This window comes from Ixodes scapularis, unplaced genomic scaffold (assembly GCF_016920785.2).
Source record: "Ixodes scapularis isolate PalLabHiFi unplaced genomic scaffold, ASM1692078v2 PGA_scaffold13__105_contigs__length_92229423, whole genome shotgun sequence".
Taxonomy (NCBI): domain Eukaryota; kingdom Metazoa; phylum Arthropoda; class Arachnida; order Ixodida; family Ixodidae; genus Ixodes; species Ixodes scapularis.
In genome coordinates, this window is record NW_024609839.1 from 84808616 (window position 1) to 84827111 (window position 18496).

General features: G+C 46.8%; 1 protein-coding gene across 1 annotated transcript in view; it reads right to left on the minus strand.

The window, feature by feature from the left end:
* Window positions 1–16965, minus strand: part of LOC8029735 (guanylate cyclase soluble subunit beta-1-like) — a 103177-nt gene extending 86212 nt beyond the window's left edge. Inside the window, exons 1-6 of the mRNA XM_042289701.1 lie at window positions 16951–16965; window positions 16683–16756; window positions 14605–14708; window positions 13212–13451; window positions 10420–10585; window positions 7751–8012 (exon numbers count right to left, since the gene is read on the minus strand). Of these exons, the coding sequence (XP_042145635.1) occupies window positions 7751–8012; window positions 10420–10585; window positions 13212–13451; window positions 14605–14708; window positions 16683–16756; window positions 16951–16965 (861 nt within the window). The remainder of the gene's footprint in view (window positions 1–7750; window positions 8013–10419; window positions 10586–13211; window positions 13452–14604; window positions 14709–16682; window positions 16757–16950) is intronic.
* Between the last annotated feature and the right edge of the window lie 1531 nt (window positions 16966–18496).

Consider the following 18496-nt stretch of genomic DNA (forward strand, 5'->3'; position numbering starts at 1 on the left):
CAGAGTGGCACCAAATGGCGTCGCAAAAGCCGGAGCGTAACGCTGCCGGATGTCGCGATCCTGGCGGTCGGTCGTGGAAGTTCCGTCAAAAGGTATACGAGCAAACGCGAGTGTTGCTCTCGTCGCGGCGTTCGAAATCCTGGCTGCCGAAGGTTGCGTGGACTGCCAAGCTGGAGAGCGATCTGCGGCAGCACTATACTCCGCGACAACTTTTCTTGGCAATGCAGTGGAAGGTACAGGCCCGCGTCCCCTCTCCCATTTTGGGTGTACGCAGGCTCTCCTGCGTACACTCAGAGGAGGAGAGCCTGCGCACACTCAAAATGGGACAGGGGACGCGGGACGTACCTTCCGCTGCATTGCCAAGAAAAGTTGTCGCCGAGTATAGCGTCTCCCACAGGTGCATCAGCGCTGCTGTGACGCCGCCGGTGTCAGCATGACACTTCCGTGACGTCATCGGGCCGATATCCAGGGACCAGTTTTGTAGATACGGTAAACACACCAGTCGGAGAGACAGACGCGTTCCACGCATCGCAGCTGCAGCGTCTGCTTTTGTCCCGGATATTTAGCACGTCGTGCTTAAACGCGACTTCCTTTCGAGCTATTAAAAAATAAAGAAAGAAAGAAGGAAAGTGTTGCTATTGAACCTTTCTACTCCTGGTTCAACATCGATGGTTGCATAAGGGAAATCCGACTCTTTTCCGCGGTCAGTAGCGCGCCATAATACTCGTTTCTTATTCGCTGCTTTTGTTTACTATAAATGAGAAAAAAGGAAAGGCATGAAAAACGAAACAAGGCATTTTGAAATAGAACGAGAGCCAGCGCTCTTTTAACCCCAAGGGTCTAATACAACGACATAATGTTATTATTATTTTTTTAATGTCCGATCGCGTAGCGGCAGCTTCTACACTCACGTCAGACACAACTCAGAAAAAATGCAAATATTCCGCTTCGAGTTTTTGAGGAGGCGGTGTCAGTCATTGATCGGGTCCCCCGAGGCAACGAAACGAAAAATACAAATCGAAGACAGACCCACGAAATGAAAGAAAATGAAAAGAACAAAACGACTGAAGATTAAAAAATAAAATAAATACATAAAATGTTTTCTTTTGTGAGTGGACAAAGGAGATGGAACATCGCTCGGAGTGTTGATACCCGCAGCGTTGCCATGTCGGCGTCCTAACGCTCCGCTTGCAACACCTTGTGTCGCCCAAACTTGGCAAACGGTGAAGGCAACGTTGCCAGTGAGCCAATCAGAGCGACGGAGACGAATCACGTGACAGCGCTTCCCAAATGTACAGAGGCGAGAGCCTAACCCAACTAGCCATGGAAGAGGGGAAGGAGGAACACCCAGACGTCACTGTTCTCCTCGAAGATTAGCCCTTCGCTCAAAATTCGCACAAAAGTGGCTTTCCTCTCTTTCTCCCGCCCGTTGCTTTGACAGCACTGCGCGCAACTGGTGAGAGAGACATGCAGTCACGTTTCTCTTTCCGACGTGCTGATTGGCTCATCGGGACGGTAGCTTTCGCCGTTTGCCAAGTTGCGGGGGCACGGAGTATTGCGACGAAAAAGCAGCGCTCCGTGCTTTTGCATATGCACACCTTTTAATATCGGCATTCGTGCCATCTCTTACATCGGGGATATGGTTGTTCCCCGCAAAGAATGTTTATTTTGTTTTGTGCGAGTTTTGAACAGGGCGTTTTCGGAAACAAAAAAGGGGAGTCGTTTTATTCAAAATGTATTTTCGAGGGCGTGCTGGCTTTTATACGGTTCTTATTTTTGCTTCGCTTTTTGTTTGTCAAGTTTAATCTCTGTTTGAGGGCTTCGAGACACATTGCTCTCTGCATTAGGGGCACACTCGAGAGGGAACAAAAAGGCCGCTCCTTTTGAAATGACCGTGTATTCACCGACATCGCGAGAAATGGATTTTGAAATGCGCTGTGCCTAGTTTTCCGTTGGGTACACACCTCACGGTTTCTCGCAAATAGCAAGGGGGTTCGCAAGGGATGTGGCACTATGATTTTGTGTCCTTATTTGATTCAACTTCGCGTCAGCGGATCACACGAGCCTCAGGGTTGAGAAAAAGAGTACAAAAATATGAACTTGTGTCTTTTATCAGCACCTGTACACAAAGAAAGGGGCTCTAACCTTCTCTCCAGAAGCCAGTTGCTTCCTCGGAGACTAGTTATGCAGAACTATCGATAAATTAACGATCAATACTATCGATAGTTTTTTTTTTTGAACTATCAATAGTTGACAATTTATAGTAAATTTTCGGAAAACTATGGACAGAATACTGTTGAAAGTTTTACGACAATCAAATATTTACAGTATAGACCGTTTTATTGTGGGCAGCGCCATTTTAAATACTGTAGCGTCATCTAGCGAGCGTCGGGTTTCGCGGCCATGCTGAGTGGTTAGAAACGTCGAAAGTGCTCTTTGGGGCGCCTCTTCTGCGTTAGGTTTGCAGGCTGAGTGCTCTAAAACTGCTGGGTATCAAACTTAGGGCGCGAATTTTGTTTTTGTGTGCCGCGGTTGTTGTGTTTCACCTAACTGGGAACGTTTCTTGCCCCGCATTACGGCATCCGCCAGCGCGGCGGTGCCGAGAACAGCGTCACTGAACGCGCCATCAATAGCAATAGGACGTGGGTACTGAAAATATTGCATCAGTTTACGGGGATTGAAATTCCCTTCAGGTTTTCTTGTCGTTTTAGATGTACTACACGGATAATATTTTTGGCGTGTCATGTCGTCCACAGCAATGAAATATAATGTGAACAAGGACGCGCGAAATGAGATTACTGCAGGGAACGATCGCAGGTAGATCATTCCGGCTTGTAGATGTTTATAAACGATTTAATTGAGGATCCCGTATGGATGAGAGTGCCCTTTTTGAGAACTGAAAACAAGAAAGTCAAGATGGTGTATTTCCGGAGCGAATGGATTAATGATTTAAAGATTCGAAATCGATGCATGGGCTTTCAACAAGAGAAATTTAAGCTTTCTTTGTACTAATTACAAAATGTACTAACATATTAATTTGCAAAATAAGAAGAACCGAGTCGCGTAATGACGGTCAACATAAGTTCCTGGCTCTCAGCGTTTGTGTAGTAGATCGCAATTAAGAAAAACCGCTAGAACTAACTTATTTGACAATTTCCAGCCACACCCGGTGGCGGAAATGAGCCTTCACCTAAGCGTTGAAGACGATAAAATGAAGTCAATGTCATCGCTGCAAAATATAAGCGTTACTTGGAAATAATAGTAACCGAAAAGTTGCGAAGTGAAACGGCGATTCTTACGAGAGAACCTGCATGCCACCTTGCGAGCGTAGCCCATGTTCATCGACGGTACAGCGTTAAGTTCGTTGGGCGCTCCATCGTCCCGAGAACACTCGAGAGGATGGCGTTCGGGGAAAAGTATTTTGGTTTGCGAAATCAACTCACTTTCGCCGAAGGTGTTGGTCATTTGGAAAGCGATGATGTTTGAAGACATTGCCGCCGCAATTGAATTGTCGGATTCCGTGCGCGATACAGAAGTCTTCCAGTAATATTCTGCGGTTTCCGTTGCCATTCGCGCAGCCTATTACCGAAAAATGGTGCCCCACGACCGGGGAATTGTCTTCATTGAATCCGTTAGCTATAATTAGATCTGGAAGTAAAACAATGAAGGAAACCGCAAAAAAACAAGCGAATTTGGAACAACACACTCGTTAAGGCGTCCATCCGGGTCTTCCGTTTGTTCCTAATCACACAGCAAGGGGGGAAGCACCGGAAGCCTTTTCTCTTTTTTTCTCTGACCATGTAGTAAAACGTTTTATACTATCGATCGTCGACTATTCATAGTTGATTCCTGTCTCCAGGGATTATTATTCTTACTCTTGTCCAGCTCGAGGCCTTTGCAGTAATTGCACTAACATCGTAACCTTAAAGTGCAGGCCGTTCGCCCTTGTTGGTTTTAGACTGGTGGCAGCTGTTAAAACCCGTTTGCTCTAGTAACGTCCAACTCCTGGTTAGCTAAGTTGGAAGAGCGCTCACACTGGAAATGGAGAGGTCCCTGGTTCGATACCAGCACTCTAAATTGATTGATTTGATTGATTTTCGGTTTTAATGGCACAGCGGGTGCTAAGGCCATAGTGCGCCAGCAGCACTCTAAACAAAAAGGGTGCCGTCTTACACCCTTTTGTGCCATAGAATGTACCCTAAAACTTCAATTCGACGTGCAATGCACTGACGTCGAACAAACGGCCCCAACCTTTACGAGGGGTGTGATAAGGGTGCGATATAACTTATTAAACATACAAAATACCTGTCAAAGACTACTGAAGAAAAATACCACTAAGGGTTTGCAGAAGGGCCAAGAAAACCTCGATTATTTTTTTAAGCCCGTCACACGTACATTAGCTATTTTAATAAGTTGTACCACTTGGCTATCAAGCCGCTCGTGAAAGTTTGTACCGTCAATTCAACGTCAGGGCGCTGCACGTCGAATTGGAGTTTTCGGGTCTATTGCGTGTAACAAGAGGTGTAAGAATATACCTTTTTTTTTTTTTTTCTGAGAGTGAGGACCAGGCGGACTTTTTGAGTGGCGCACCACTCACCTACCTGTACTTGGAGGTTTGTGTATCTCCTTTGTCCCCTTTGTTCCCCTTTTTATCCAGAGATTAATATCGTTATTCTTGTCCAGCTCGCCGTACCTTTGCAGTATTTGCACTAACATCATACTATCGGTAGTTTCTTTTTACTATCGAAAGCTACGTTCCGCCTTTACTATCAATAATATCGATAGTACTATTGTATGGGTGTTTCTTAGATAGATTCGAGCCGAACAGAGGGCAAGTTCTTGGCGTACCATTTCGCGTCTCACCTGGCGGATGTTCTCAACATCAGCAGATGCCGTCAGTGCTGTCAGGGTAGTAACACGGGCAGCTTGTGGTCTGCAATATGCACGTGCAACATGGCGCGTTGCGGTTTTCTAGAGCCTCAGACACTCTTCTGTGGCCCTAGAAAGGACTATCAAGGTTTTGACTGTGGATAGTCAGATTTGGCTTGCACCATGGATAGTACTATGGGTAGTATTTTTACCTTTGGTAGTTAGATTTAGCTTCCACTACCGTTAGTATCGATAGTGCTATCGATAGTTTTGCACCACTAACGAATACCAATTACTCTTTCTCTCCCCCCTCTGCAGACGACGCCATTTTTGAGCTTGACTGTGCAACACTTTCAAGACTCGTTGTCACCTCACGAAAAACCCCAAGTTTTGCGCATTGTTTATACGCCGCGCGATGGAGTTGTTACAATATTTTCCTGTCGGAGGAAGAAGCGAGACTTATGGCGTTTGAACCGTGTACCGCTTGAAAAAGATTACACATATCTAAATTAAAATGCACCTGGTCATACCTTAACTCTCCACATAAAGAGGGAAATTAGGAACGCTTCGCGAGGAGCCGCGGACTTCCTTTTTTTTTATTTCCGTTTTGAGGTGAAAACGAGTATAGATGACACGATGGTAGTGCTGAACTATCAACGTCACTCACAATGGACACGAGCGCTTCTTCAGACTTTGACCGGGACTCGTGTTCGGTCAGTACGAACCGGAGTCCGTGCAGGAAGCTGACGCAGCCCTTGCAGCCGCGATCTGCTCCCTGCGTCGGCCATCTTTAGGTGACGTCGAAAGATGAGCACTACGGCTCTGGTATCTAAGAAATCTTGGCTGTGTACGGGCTCTTGATAAATCTGAATTCCTGAGATATGTTATTTGGACGATCAGATAATATCGTTGTGCGGAGTGTTTTAACAACCGCCGGCGGTGACTCCGAGGCAAAGCGCCGGCCTATGGATCCCCAGGTGGCGGGTTCGAACCCCGGCCGACGTGCCTGCATTATGACGGTAGCTTATGGGCCTGTTTATCTCGGCAAGGGGGCGCTGTACCGTCTGCAAGAAGTGACCACAAAAGAGGCGCCGCCATTATACTCTATTTCACCTTATGATGTACCGCAGAAAAGGCTACAAGCGCGAGCTCCTTGCTCTTGGGCTCATCTCGGCGGCACAAGCTTGTCTCGCGCATTAAGGGCAGCTGTCAACGCTATGGGCTCGCGCCTTCTAGCCTTCGCTGCGGTACAACATAAGGTGAAACGAAGTATAGAGTCCTCGAGACGCGACCATTTATTAAGGCGAAAGCCTTATATGGTCTCATCGTTCAATCGACCTTCAAAGTCCTTGAGCGAAAACACGTCGATGACACGAAAGCTACCAAAATTCGACGGCGACACACGAAAGGTACGAAAACCGGTGACACGAGAGGTACCAAAACGAGTGGCGCCCCGTCGTGGTTCGCCACTGAACCACGACGTGGCGTTACATGCGCCAGAATTGGCGGAAGCGCTATATTCTTCCGAAAAGACTTTGGGCTCTTGTCCCTCGGCTGGCGTCGAACCAGTGACCTTTCGTTCAGTAGTCCGACGCCACACCCGTAAATCATGTGTCTGTCTTTAATGCAACGGCGCTTGGGCTTTCACCTTCAAGTCGTCTTAGGGATAACGCAAAAGACCCTGTGTTTTTTTGCTGAGGTGAGGCGGTGTCCTAGCGTCCCATCATGCACGATTCATGGGCGTAAACTATCGTCTGTAAACGGGCGCTGACAGATCGTCGAAGGGATGCCACGCACAACGGATACGCGATCTAAAAATATCAAAAATCGCTCGCCAGGGGCGCTGCTCTAAATTTGAGGGGTGTATGTCTATTGCGGAGAAGGCGCCGTGTACCCGAGATTTCTGTACCACGTCAAGAGATCCCCAGATAGTCGAAATGAATCCTCGATCCTCAACTGGGGTGTGCCAGATTTCTTCCGTTTGTTTGGCACGGAAATCTCCCAAATTTGACTTTGATTTGACTGCTTGAACATTTGTGGAGGGCAGAAAAACCGTTTCCTGCAATTTAGGATAAAAATTCGGATACCTGGCAACAATGACCTTAAGCAACAAACCTTCGCTACTTTGATGCTAAGCTTAATTAGGAGCACCCTTTTTTTTTGTGAATTTCGCTTTTGTCTGTCTTGACTGTATATTTTTGACAATATTTAACATTGGCAGTGTTTGCCCTTTGCAGTATTTATCTTCGGCAGTGTCTAATTTTGCCATTATTCAACTTTGACGGTGTTTGACTTTGACACATGATAACTTTCGTGGATAAAACTATTCGAGACGTAACCTTTTATCCCGCATGCAGCGGTCTTTTGCTGCTGCGGGGGTGACAGGAACTTGCCAATCGTCCCCGCGTAGCTCATTTATTGTGCTCCCCCCTCCCCGCACAAACAAAAGGCACGAAGTTTTCTGGAGACACGGTGACAAACTTGTCTGTGCAACACGCCTCAAGCACGTTGGAAGCATGTCATTTGTATGTTTCGAACGTATCTGCAGACTGTTTTTGTATTACCAGTATGTCTACAAAGACGAAGCAGGCCTGTTTCTGCAGACTGGGATATATAAAGACATGGTCACATTGCTAATACATGGTACAAAGAACGGCCCGCAGACGAGGCGCGTTTCTTCCTTGTAAGGTGGTCACACTGGCCATGCAAAAACTGTCTGCAGACAGGTTCGAAGATGTACGAAGTATGCTTTGTACAGTCTTCAGGCCTGTCCGCAGACACTTGCGCCATTATGTTTGCCACGAACACCGTGTGTTTCGTACGATATGTAAGCAGGGTGAACTCTAGCAGCGTGACCGCGACGCCAGTCGAAACTGTTTACCTGGTTGCAGTAGCTCCGTATGGACTCGAAGGTGCAGTCGATGACGGGCCTGCTGATCTCGAACAGGTCGTCGAACTTGAGGCGCCTTCCCTGGGCCCTGCTCCGCTTCCAGAGGTGTCCGGCGAGGCGCAGCAGTCCCTTGCCCGCCTGCACGACTCCGAAGTCCTTGCCGAAGACCACGTGGAACGGAAAGGCTGCGCACATGGTCTTCACACCCATCGGTAGGTCCTCGGGCCGGTTGCTCAGCGTCTCCAGCACGTTGCTGAGGAAAACCAGAACTATTAGTTTCTTGGTGCATCGACTGCCGCGGTCGTGGCAGCCTCGAGGGCCGTCCAAACAGGTCGGGTTTTCTCCAGTTACTGCATTTGCCGTACCGGAAGTAAAAGTGTTCCTCCAGTTCGGGTTCGCATTTAATGGACCTTTTTCCAGTAAGGAGTGCCTCATGACGGTTTCGCCGCGTACTACAAATGGAGGGCAACCGGACTCGCCTTCTCCCGTAGGAACAGATTAGTGTCGCAACAGAACAGTGCCCCCCAAAAATGGCGAAAGGGCGGTCAAGGTCAAGGGAAATGGTGAGCGCGTGCGCAGACGCTTACTGGAAAAAGGTCCATTGGTGCGTTTTCTTTCTATTCTTACCGCTCGAAGCAGATGCTTAGAGCGGCAAACAAATGGCGACTAAAGATGCAAGCTTGTACTGAGAGAAGTAGGTAGTCCTAAGTCTCTCCGTTTCACGAAAGGGAAAAAGTTAACGAGAACGCTGACGGTAAGTTACTTTAACAATGGATTCCGAGACTGAGAGTAGGAATACCTCTAGAAGGTTATTGGCTCTTTTCAGAAATTAAGAAAAGTTCACTCTTGAGGACCAGGCCCGCTTGGTTCTCGGAAAGGTCCGCTTAGAGCACGCTGCCATGTGCTCCTTGGGTAACAAGTAAGCCATGACAAAACAAACAAATAACGTTCTCGAGATACGTACAGATCATGACAGTACCATCCCATTACTGAAAGAAGAACAGGAAAACTTCTAGGTCTTGGCATTCTAAGCTTGAGACTGGAAGATTACGTATATCATCCAATGCATTGCGCCAATAAACTACGAGGTAAAACTCACGATTTATTATTTCTTCAACCGCGGTCGCAATGATACTACATAATTTAAAATACAGTTTGCAGTCACTGCTTTCTTGTGTGACTCTCGCATTGGTCATACAAAACTGTCTGGAGATATGTCCGAAGCCGTGTCTTTTGTACGACGAAGCAGCGGCGCGACTGGGGATTTCCAGGGTCGCGATAGGTGCGTTCTGATGCCGCGCACAATGTTCCGGCTCTAGCTGAACTGGCAGTCGATGTCTTGGGTTCCGCAAAAAGGGGACAATCTCAGTGGCAATCACTCGAAAGATAATCTCGTTAATCGCTTCTTCGGGTAGTCCCGTCACTGTCGAGGGCTTACGAAAGACCAGAATTAATCTCGGCGCCGTCAGCGTGCTGTAAGAATGTCTCTTGTGAGGGCCGGTGTTGTTCGCTACTCTAAATCGCAGAAACTGCACTCGGGACTATTATAGATTTTCTGTCAACATGACGTTAGGACTCTGGCCCAATCTATTTGTTCCGAAGACATGGGATTCCAAAGAGCGACGCTGTAGTGTGAGTGCAACGCTGTTTGGTTGACTATTTTACTTTTAATATGTTAGTACCGTGACAGTGGGTAAAATTAACAATTTTTGTTTTTTGTGCGGGTATGCGTTGGAGGTATATATTGAAACTTTAGATAGCGAGTGGCTTTGTATTACTTGACGAGGCTTTGCATGTTGTATATCTTAGGCGAAAGCAGAGTGCTACGAGAACTTCGGAGGAAGTTTCTTTTCATCACTATGATCATGTCCGACAAGTTCTCTAGCGAAGGGTTTTCTTTAAACAAGCCCAAACACAAGTCGTTCTAAAGTTATTTAGTTTATGTTGATATACACGTGGCGTTTTACTTCCGAAACGTTAACTGCGCTCTTCCACGCAGTTGGCATCCTTGGCCACAAACCTTAACTGGCAATCTAATATGCAAAAACCCTTTGTTACGATTTTACGGCCAAATAAAATGATTGTCAAAACTTAAGGATAAATTTTGTCTTCAAACTCAAGGTACCTCAAGTTTCTTGTCGTTCAAGCCGTCCAGATCTTCGGCCTCACGTTCTATGGGGCACTCGCACGAGGTTGTTTTCAAGCAAATACCAAAAGTCGTTTTGCAGTTGTTTAGTTAATGTTATTTACAAATAACATTACGCTTTAGAGATATGAACTGCGTAGTTAGTCTTCAGCAGTATTCATCCTTGGCCATATAACAAGATCTCCCGTACTCGAACAAGCGACCCTAAAAGTCTAATGTATTCGAGAAAGTACGCTAGCTGTAACCATTGACAAGGTGAGAACGAAGAGTGTCTATTTCCGACGCTCGGCCTACAGCCCACGGGCGCTGCCTTCCGTCGTGCTTTGGCTGCGCGTGCACGCACGAGGCCCACGAAACGCAGAAGCATCATGTAAGGTAGGAAGCTCGCGCTAGAAGCAGGACAACTGAAGCCCCTCCTGCCATTCTTATTCTGTCAGCGAATATAGATGGCGCAAGCAGCCACCCAATGTATAGCAGCTGATCACGAGCACAAGGAGAGACAGAGCAATGGTACCTCGGCAACAGGCTGCTCTTGCCTTCTTTGTTGAGCTCGGTGATCTCGAGGGTGACGTGAGCCCTGTCCCCGAACTCGGAGACCACGGAGATGTTGGCGCTCACCTCGGTGTTGAAGAACTGCTTGCCCACCACCTTGACGATTCCCAGCACGATAGGATGCAATCCTGTCCAAACATCATTAACACTTCTATTATAGATTCTGTATAGTCAGTGAAGAAACGCTCGGCGAGTAGCGGGAATCTTACGGTCGCTTTGCAGCCAATTGGGGTGTGGCATCAGTCAATAAGAACTCCAAAGAACCAATCAGGAAGCGCGAAGTGTTCACTTAATAAGCCAGGCCCGGCGTTCCTCAAGATGTCTTCGACTATTGGCACGAGAGCGGTAAGGCGCTTTGTTAGCTCGCACACTTGCGAGAACAATGGTCTTTCCTCCGTTCCAAAGCCCCCACGCACGTTCGCTACAGTGGCTTTCACGACGCCGCTCGCTAAGAAACTTTCGAGATAATTATGTTGCGGTATGCGAACTTCGACAGGAATTACGAGATACTCGAGGAAAAAAAGGGGCCGCTATTCAAGACGCTCGCGTGCTCCCACACGCGCGCACGAAACTCTAGAGTTCGAAAAAGGGAACGATGTTTCAACCGTTCTCAAGTAGGGAGAACCGATTAATTATACGCTGATTATGCCGTTACTAATTGATAATTTGTGTACGAGATTTTTTGTTTGTTTTAGCTTCGCAGCTAACCGCCTAATATTTGCGTTATGTCCTCTTCATTTGCGCCGCAGGAACGTCGATTCGGACGTGAAAGGTGCAATCAATGAGATCGATGAGGCTCGGTGATGCGCCGCAGAACGCGCGGGGGGAGAGAGGGAGGGGGAAGGGAACTGCCGTCTATTCTTCGCGCAGCCACGCGTAGCTTCAACAATAGAGCCGCCGAGCAAGCGGTTCTGTATCAGCGTGAAGCCGCTTTCGAGGGAATTCAAGCGCTCCGTCGTGGTCCGCTGCGAGGTATAGTAATGCACGGGGCGGTGCGCGGACGCTTACGGCCGCGGTGACGCTGCTAGCAGATTATACGAAAGACAGTCTGCGAACACTCTATCGGACGTCTTTCTTCCTCTTAGGAGGAAGAAAGATAGAACGCCAAGGTGCGAAACCCTTACCCTGCAGTAAGATCGAGTACATTTTGAAACACGGCCATAATTGAAGCAACACCGGTTTGTTCAACACCGCGCTTTTTTGTCTTCCAAAGAAAACCGCATAGTCACAGCGACGCGTCTTCGACTGGAGTGCTAAGCGTTCTATAAGTGACAACAAATTGCGTCGCAGGAGTCTGCGTGTCACGCTGTCGGATGTCGCGATCCTGGAGGCTGGTTTTAGAAATGCTCTCGAACGAGTCGAGCAGTCGCGAGTGTACGTGTCGTCGCGGCTTTTCAATTCGCGTCTGCTTTAGTTTCCGTCGACTGTTTGCTTGCGGGGAGACCTGCGTCAGAACGGGACTCCGCCGCATCCAGTCGAGCTGTAGTGCCACCGCCAGGATCGCGACAGGCGACACCGTGACACTTGTATGACGGCATCAGGCGGAACTCGGGGGACGACTTTTGGCGCCGCGGTGGACACGCCAGTCGGAGATGCGCTACGGACCAGAATAGTCAAAATCTGTGAGCTGCCTCCTCTGCCACCACGTGACGCCATCATACTCGGACGGTGCCGACGCAGCACTGTGACCCGCGCCCGACGCCGGTCGTCCTTCAACGCGTTCATTGGACACGAGGCCCGGCCGAGCGCTGACGTGGCACTCGTGTCCAATCAGAGCCTGCACTCGATCTCGCTGCGATGCCGTCCGAGGCACGGGTTTTGATTATTCGGGTGTTGCCCAGGCACCATAGCCGGCGCTGTGGGCGTTACAAAAAAAAAAAAAAAAAAAGGAAGAAGACGAAGAAATCTAACGAAATACGTTTCTCGTTTTTTTTGAAAATAAGAAGAACGCGTTACCGACCTACGTCACCTCAAAATAAAAGGAACGCGTAAAAGAAGTAACTAAGGTTGCTTTTAGAGCGCAGCTCTTAGGCGCCCGTTTCCGCGTTTCGCGGCGTCGCCGTTGCCGTAACCGCCCTGTTAAATTTAGTAGGAAATTAAATTGGTGTTGAGATCACGTGACGTCAATTTCCTCGTTAAATTTACCAGGGAAACATAACCCGCTATGTGTAGCGGGAAAATGTTCGCTCAATTTCCCGCTAAATTTAGCGGGAAAATTTAGAGTGGAAATTTAACGGGAGGAGGAGTCTCCGGAGGAGGAAAGGAGGAGGAATATGCCCTCCCCCACGTATCCACCCCTCCTCCTCCTCAGGAGCTGCTCTCTGATTTCGCAATACAGAGAATTGTAAACGTCTTTAATTTTTTATTTATGAATTCAAACGTTTTATTGTTTTGACGTTACAGGTATGAATCAGCGCCATATTTCGAAAAATATTATGTCCATGCAGAAACTTGGCATATCTACATTGTTTTTTTTACGGTTCTGATTTTGAAAGAAGGCGGGATGAGTGCAAGAATTCAAATGACTCGACAGATAGAAACACACGCACAGCAAAAAAAAAAAAAAAAAAAGAGGGCTTAGGAAAGAAATGTGACGAATAGCGGGTAGCTAGGTTACCCGTTACTCGAAAGAAGTAACGTAAGTACGTTACTACGCTACCGAGGACAGTAACACGTGTCCCGTAACGCCATTCCTTGTAAGGCGTTACCGGTAGCATTGTGCACTGGCCCAGCCGAGGAGAGGCGCATCCTCACCCTTGCGGTCGCTGTAGTAGTGCAGCAGGATCTCTCCGTTGGGTCCGGGCGTGACCCGGAAAGACGGCGCGCGCATGCCCGGGTACGTGGAGGCCAGGTGGTCGTGCAGGTTGTCCAGGTTGGTCAGGAAGTCGGCCATGTTGGAGCCCAGCACGCGCAGGATGTGATCGTAGCCGTGCTGCTGGCAGAAGTACAGGAAGTGTTCTCCGAAGGCTTCCAGGCACGTGTCGAGGTCCAGCCCTGTTTACGAGAAAAAAAGAGTGATATGTGAATCCGCAGTACGGTCATTGAAATATCTGCGACACCTTATCGAACTATGATATATCCTACGTATCTTGCCCCTTACCTGGAGGAACCATCACCAATCTCTGCTCAGAGTTTGACACACTCATCAATAGTTATAAAACTATATAGATGTCGCATGACTACGTTAGTAGTTACGTGACATCGTGTCATGGTCATTGCGTGACTCTAAATATAAACGACGGATGCCCTATATTATAATTTCGATGGGGGGTGGAATGTGAACTCGGATTCAGCCCCACGCTCCTTCCCCGCAGAAAGCGACACCCATAATACGGCGACAGCCAGTGTTGCTCGACGAACTTCTTAAGAAGGTCTATTAAGTTTACTTTAAAGTTTGATCGTAGTATAGGGAGTTCCCGAGAAAAAAGAATCGTGTGTTTCGGCCAGGGGAAATATACTATGCATTGCAGAAAGCTCGAACTCCGTGAGAATGTGACGCTGATGGTGGTTCGGACAGAAGACGAAAGTTTGAGAACACCACGTTACCGGGATCAAACAAGTAACTTGATGCAGGTCACGTTCTCACAAGTCTAATGTCGTTAAAACAAGAACCGACGTTTTAAACGCTTGTGGGATTTTTATGAGTGAAAAAAATTAACTTCTCAGAAAAAAAAAAGATACTAATGTTTTCTTTCTTGCTGACTAGTGTTTTTTTTTTTTTTACTTAAATAGACATTACAAGCACGCACAATGTCTTTTCTCGTTTTGACGATGTTAGGCTAAGGTGGACGTCGCTCATAAAAAAAAAAGAAAGAAGGTTCGAGTTTCTCTGTTATTTTTTAATCCAGGTAACGCCATGTTCTCAAACTTTCGTGTTCTATCCCAACCACCGGCGTCACATTCTCACGAAGTTTGAGCTTTCTGCGATGCATACTTCAGTAGCACAGTCCGAGCCACACGATTCTCTTTTCTCGGGAACTCCCGGTATTTTAGAAGTTAGGTGCCCAATGGCTGGGTAACCGATTTGAAAACATGCCGCTTCCGAGGATCTTTACCAGTCATAACGTGATGGGGAGAAAGCGGCGAGACAGACTCTATTGCTGTCTAAGCTGAGCACCACGGCACGTGTTTACGTTTTTGTACGTACCCAGGACCTCGCATGCCGCACCCACCAGCTTGAGGGTGACTTCGTCGGTGTAGACCTTGTGCATCAGGAACGAAGCGCCGTGCATCGTTATGCCAGACTTTTCTCTGCATCACGCCAAACAATATTGGGAGAGTAAGAAAACAAATTACACATAGGTTCAACCCGTGCAATGTTGGCAATTTTATGGAGACAAGAGGATGCAATTAAATGTATAAAATAAAGATATCAAAGCAATTCTCCTTTTGTTCTTATCTTTTTGTCGCATTCTTCTATGTTTTGAAATGCACTGTTTCAATCTTCTAGACAAAGGGTTTTCAAACCTCGGCCTGCGGTCCAGATCCAGCCCGGGGAGGCGTTCCGGCGGGACCAGCGCAAAAATAAGTGTACAGGAAAAAAGTGCAGCGATCCACACCAAGAGCACGAACAAAAGTATCAGGACTGACGAGTGAAAACTGCGTCAAAAGGCGAGTTCCCTCGCCACATTATTTCTATTACATTTCGTCAGCAGATTACTATACGTTAAAATTTCTTTGCCTTATATATATATATATGTATATATCTCGATTTGTATCCTGTGTCATATCAGATTTATCATTCTCATTAGTCTTTTGCCCCTTTGTAAATATGCCAAAGTTTTTATGCGCTTTGATTTATGCCTTGCGAGTTTTCTGGGTCGCAATTATATTGTAATTAGCGACACACTAAATATAAGAATAAAGTATCTACTCATCCACCTTCCTTTAAAAAAATTATTTCAGATCTTCAATTATTGTTTTTAATTTCTTATCTAGTTTTACTTATATAGTATTTATTTTTTACATTATCTTATTTATTGTCCGGCCCTCGAGGCAGTGACAGATCCCCAATCCGACCCCTTTGCCGAAACGTACGGAGAAAATTAAAATGAACTTCGATCAGATCTCCAGAGATAGTTCCCTTTAGGGGGTAAAGGTAAGCTAGAGAAATAAATGAGTAAAAAAAATATACATTTTTGAGAAGAACGCAGGAAACTTCCACTACTCATTAGGAAATGAATAAAAAAATTCAAACGTCCGTTAAAGAACTGCGCACTTATTATTTCTACCACATCTCTCAGAATTATCGTTTGATCGTTTATTTCTTTTTTACCTCAAAAGGGAACGCGTGGCACAGTAAGTCAAAACACATAAGAAAAATATGTTTGAAGAATTTAGGTTTCTAGAGCTCGTTCACATCGCTCGTGAATAGGCTATATAACGCAACAAAGGGGCGGTAAAATAGATGAAAGTGAGGAATTTACCATATAGGCTTGTCCGCAGCCGACGTTCTTTTTTATCTCTATTTGTTTGTCGGGTTCGCCGCGTAGGGGGTGGAGATGAAGGCGTGGTGCCTGACAAAGCTTCTGCACCCTAAAGTTAAGCAGCTCAAGATAGTCATACATATTAATGATACTACAAAATATTACACAAAAAACATGAACAACAAGGGAAAGCAAGAAGAGAAAATAAACACTTCAATCATTTGGTAAAAAAACAAAAACAAAAACACTATAAACGTCAGTAAGTGTTAGTCGTGTAAAACAACAAAACAGCAAAATACTTGAATGCTACCCTGTTTATCTCCGACATGTCCGCAACAACAACACATTCGGATAAGATTACATTGACAACTTTTTTGTAACTAGTTATATTATATTTAGCGATTATGCTCTTGGTGCAGCACACTATCCATATGAAAATGCGATTATACTACCAAACAAGAACCTTCTGCAATCACGTTTAAAACAAAACAACAAAAAAAAATGTTATAAAAAGAATATTGTTAAATTCAGGAGGTCATGTGTGCTCACTAGGGATAAGGGGGATTTTCCTGCCCCTATGCATAGTCTCAGAAAAAATCTAGAATCCAGAAATGTATTTGTTCCGAGACCCGAATGATGTACGTTTTTTATTGACCCCCGCAGTAACTCTGCAGTTTAATCTGCGATCTAAATATAATAAATCAAGACTGGTTGCCACTGATTTTTGGCGTTCATTACTGCCTCTCAAGTGCAAACGGGGGTTAGATGTTTTCACGGTGCTTCGAGAGACGGAACTCACAGCAACAGCTTCCACGTCTCCGCGCCAAATTTCTTGGTCACCAGGTCTTCCAGGGCACAGTGGATGAACCCGTACTGTAATCAGACGGAGAATAAAGGAGGACAAGGGTATTAGTGCACTGCAATTACGTGTTTCAACTCAAACATTAAATTTTTTTTTTGAGTGCGGGAATATTAGGACTGCAGTTTTAAAGAAACACTCGCTACCAATGCGGATTAACTTCCAAATGCTAGCCAATAAAATGCATATTGAAGGAAAACACGTCTACAGTCAGTGAAGGCATTTCTAAAAAAAAGTCATCCTTATCGTTTTATACCACCACTCTCGATGATTTCAAATAAACATTTCGAGAATGAAAGACAAATACAAGGCAATCCTAAAGAACATCAACTGTCACAATTTCGTAGCGGAAATAGTATCGCGATTTCAATGTGGCGGTATAGCACTTGGACGCTTGCGATGTTTATCGCGGGAGAGGCAAGGAGTGCCACGACCGGACTAGATACACGCTTGTTCTCTTACGGCCTCTCCAGTGGGCCACGACAGCACCATATGGTTCCAATGCGGCACTTGCACATTGTTGGCTGCTAGCGCCTACGGGCGGCCGGAAGCTGCACCGCAGCGCGACCACCACAATACTCGAGGGCTTTGTTTCAAATCTTACCCAAATGAATCCGAGTTACTCCGGCGGATCGTATCACGTGACAGCACAGATTGAAAAACGCTGGACGCGGGTAGGTTTTAGAACGCCAAGGGTACGAAACCCTTACCCTAGAGTAAGATCGAGTAAATTTTGGAACACTGCCGAGGACTACTGTCTGTGGCTATGCACACGAAGGTATGAGAGCGCGTGCTTGAGAGCCGGTTGATTCCTCTTGCTAGGTCTGTTCACTATCCCCTTGGGGGGAAAACATCTGAGTTGCGCATTCTACTTTTCGACGTGGATGCCGACTGCTTCAAAACGGGTTTTCTTCGGGCATTCTCGGATGCAGGCATTAGGTATCTTAAAGACCTATCGAACACCATGAGCTCGGCTGCAGGAACTAGCTTCTTTGTGCGGCATCCCGGCACATGATCCCCCGGTTTAAAGTGTCCGCCGCACTCAATAGTAAATGTAAATGTGTCGTTCGCAGCAAGGTTCTCCGTTGGTATTCCCTTGATCCGCGCGGTTCTTAGTGATTCATCGCTGGGCGGCTGGTCAAAAGGCACGACAGAAGTCTTCCCCGATGTCGACTCGTAATTTGGGACATCGAGCCACGCGAAACCGAACCCGTTGATGCAGCGGGGCGGAGCAGCAAAAATAGTTGGGTCGCATCAAATGCTCCAGTGCACGAGGTTGGTGTATCACACTGCGCCTTGCTACTTTGAAATTGTTGTAATGCCGGAGTCCCACTGTATTCTGTTCACCCCTAAAGGCCGACTACCAGACTGGAGATTCTGCAAGGCAGAAGATCCTCCTCACCGTGGGGGAGGAGGAAACAGACAACAGTGGACAGGGTAGAAGAGGGAGAGGAGGAAGCGGGGGAAAAGTGGAAAGTGCAAACTGGTAGCCGGTCTTTAAGCTGAGACGTTGAGACCGCTTTCCTGACTTTTGGACGTGCATTTCTAGCGCGGGCGGTCGTTTTGCCGAAGAACGCTTCAAAGCCTCGGGCTTTCGCGCTTGTCACATCGGCTACCGTCTCAGCTAGCGACAAAGAGAAACAACTTTAAGCTCCTAGATGTGTTTGCGTTTGTCTTGTAAGTAGCGTCAAATGTGCCAGTGGACGAGGCCCGTGTCTGGAGTGGCCTTTGGAAGCAAACGGCGGCGGAGCACC